Source organism: Pinus tabuliformis, chromosome 6 (genome assembly GCF_031772625.1).
Source record: "Pinus tabuliformis cultivar Carrire ecotype Pingquan chromosome 6, CPIR1, whole genome shotgun sequence".
Lineage (NCBI taxonomy): Eukaryota > Viridiplantae > Streptophyta > Pinopsida > Pinales > Pinaceae > Pinus > Pinus tabuliformis.
The window spans coordinates 1,957,444,735-1,957,447,312 of NC_142292.1; the positions used below are offsets into that span (position 1 = coordinate 1,957,444,735).

General features: G+C 36.4%; 1 protein-coding gene across 1 annotated transcript; it reads left to right on the forward strand.

The window, feature by feature from the left end:
• The first annotated feature begins 562 nt into the window (after positions 1 to 562).
• On the forward strand, positions 563 to 1,985 carry LOC149267006 (uncharacterized). The gene is made up of 4 exons (XM_089397815.1): positions 563 to 1,326; positions 1,447 to 1,539; positions 1,637 to 1,704; positions 1,817 to 1,985. Exons 1-4 carry the CDS (start codon positions 688 to 690, stop codon positions 1,932 to 1,934), a joined length of 918 nt encoding a protein of 305 aa, XP_089253941.1. The 5' UTR covers positions 563 to 687; the 3' UTR covers positions 1,935 to 1,985.
• The last annotated feature ends 593 nt before the right edge of the window (positions 1,986 to 2,578 follow it).

Below are 2,578 nucleotides of genomic sequence, written 5' to 3' on the forward strand. Positions count from 1 at the left end.
AGGAGTGTAAATCATTTTAGTAAGAAATAGTGTTTTTGTAATGGACAATAGTGCAAACACGTGTGTTAATTTTTCAAGCAGACACATAGTGAAATTTTTTTTGGAACTTCATCTCAACAATTCTTGGCGTAATCCCTCTACTAGATTAAGAATTTTTTTTAACAACAGTCTTGTTAATGAATATAAAGAAAAAAAAAAACTCTGTTTACTGTGTTAAAAATAGAGTATTATTCTCTGTTATTTTTGTTTGGAATTATCAAAAATTCCCAACATATTCAATTTAATTTTTATTTCACCTTCGTATCCACAGTGTTACTAAGTGGAAACCAGCTAAACGAATGTGACTGACCCCGTAAATTTTTATACTAAAATCCTCATTTTTCTTTGCTGGTTTGGTTTCCGGATGACATACTATGGTGATAGGAGGATGGTCATAACATCCTAAGCTCCCAAATAAAATTAAAGAAAAATAATGTTTATTTAATTGTTATGGGTTCCAATTTATTTCAAGTTTACGATATGGGTGTCCAGCTCATTTCCACTTTTTGCGAACATTCTATACTGTTTATGGATTAGTAACCAGACAACCTTTTGCTTACGCTTAGCCGTTTGGCTGTTTGACTTGAGCTTTATTTATATCGAACCAGGATCCAGCCATCAAGCAGATTTCATCTATCCACAGTTGAAATGAGAGGCCTATTTGGATTTAGTATTGCAGAATTCATAAGGAAACGGAAGCGAGCTCGCTGGATATCGCTGGGCTTAAAGTCTGAGCAAATAAAGTTAAGCGATGGCACGTCCCTGCACTGCTGGGTTTTACGGAGTAACAAACCACGCAATTTAGAGAATGAGCGGCCAAAACTTCTTCTCATTCACGGTTTCGGGGCGGATGGGCTGGTTGCATGGGATACCCGAATTTGCGATCTTGGAAAACATTTCGATCTCCTCATCCCCGACCTCGTATTCTTTGGGGACTCTACCACCACCAGCTCCGAGCGGACTGAGATTTTCCAAGCGGAGTGCCTCAGGAGTATGCTCCAATGTCTCGGAGTGGAGAGCGTGATCGTGGTGGGGCATAGTTACGGTGGCTTCGTTGCCTTCTGGATGGCGCACAAATACCCTAACCTCGTCCAAAGCCTAATTATCATCAGCTCCGCAATTTGCATGACGCCGTCGACTAACGGTCCTCTTCTGGAAGAACTGGGCTTCTCCGGCATTAAAGACCTCCTTGTACCCAACAGTGCCAAAGGCTTGAAGATCACCGTGAATATCTGTTTTTACAAGATGCCATGGCTTCCTACTTTCATATACGAAGACTTATGGCAGGTACATATATATATCTATATATATATTCATGTTTTTACATTGAAATTCGCATTGTTTCGTGGAAATGTTATCTTGAAATATTATTAAAACTCTTTGTATTTCAACTTGAAATCTCCGAAGGCTACGCAACGAAACAGAGAGCAGAGGGCACAGCTCGTGGATGGGATAGTCATCGGTTCGAAGAATTTGCAGGCACTGCCAACAATAAACCAGGTTGGTTTCTTAGCCATATACGATATTCGATAATCTCACGAAATATGGGAATATTTTGAAACGACGGATTGAAATTTAATTTCTTGAAATCGAACAGGAAGTTCTAATAGTTTGGGGCGAGAAGGATCGGCTTCGCAGGTTGGACGAGGCCTATGTTTTACAAAGGTAACAAGCTCAGTTCCGTTATTGAATGATTGACCTTAATTCAAAAGAAATCAATTTCTCATCTTTAACAGTATATTCTCGGCGGAGAAGTGAAGTTTTATGATATTTGCAGGCATATTGGAGAGAAGGGTAAGCTTGTGGTGATAAAAGATTGTGGGCATGCTCTTCCGCTGGAGAAACCCACGGATTTGAACCAGACGATTCTCATATTTCTCAAATCAGATAATTAAATGCACAGTATGGTGACCCTGAAAAATAAATGGCGTGAACAATGAATATGATGTCCATGCTTGGTGAAGGCATTGACCAGGATGACGACAAATTGGGCACCGTCTAACGTACGTAACGTGTGTAGCATAAAAAATAGTATATTTCGAACGTTTCATCACTTTATTTGGAACAAGTATTGAACTTTGTTTGGAACACGTATTGAATGAATAAAAAAATATTATACCACTGGGCTGTATTCATTTTTTATTCACTTGTATTTGCATTATTTTTTCATTAAGTGTTTATTCAATCGTATCTATCCAAAATTTAAAATTATGAAATTAAATTTATTATTTTTAAATAAAATTTATTTGTATTTATTATATGATTGGTTGAAATATCTCAACCTCTTATTGTGTAATAACAGCAAGAATTGACTTTTGTGCATGGGAATAATTGACTTTTGTGTACTAGTCGAAATGTCTCCCTCTTATGTGTTATAATAGCAAGAATTGACTTTTTGTGTATGGTAATAATTGACTTTTGTGTAGTCTATTATTGATTACTATGTACTATATCACTAATTACTATATACAATAAATATAAATAATTTGAAAAATAACATTATATATTAATTAATATGTACCATAAATACAATGGTTTG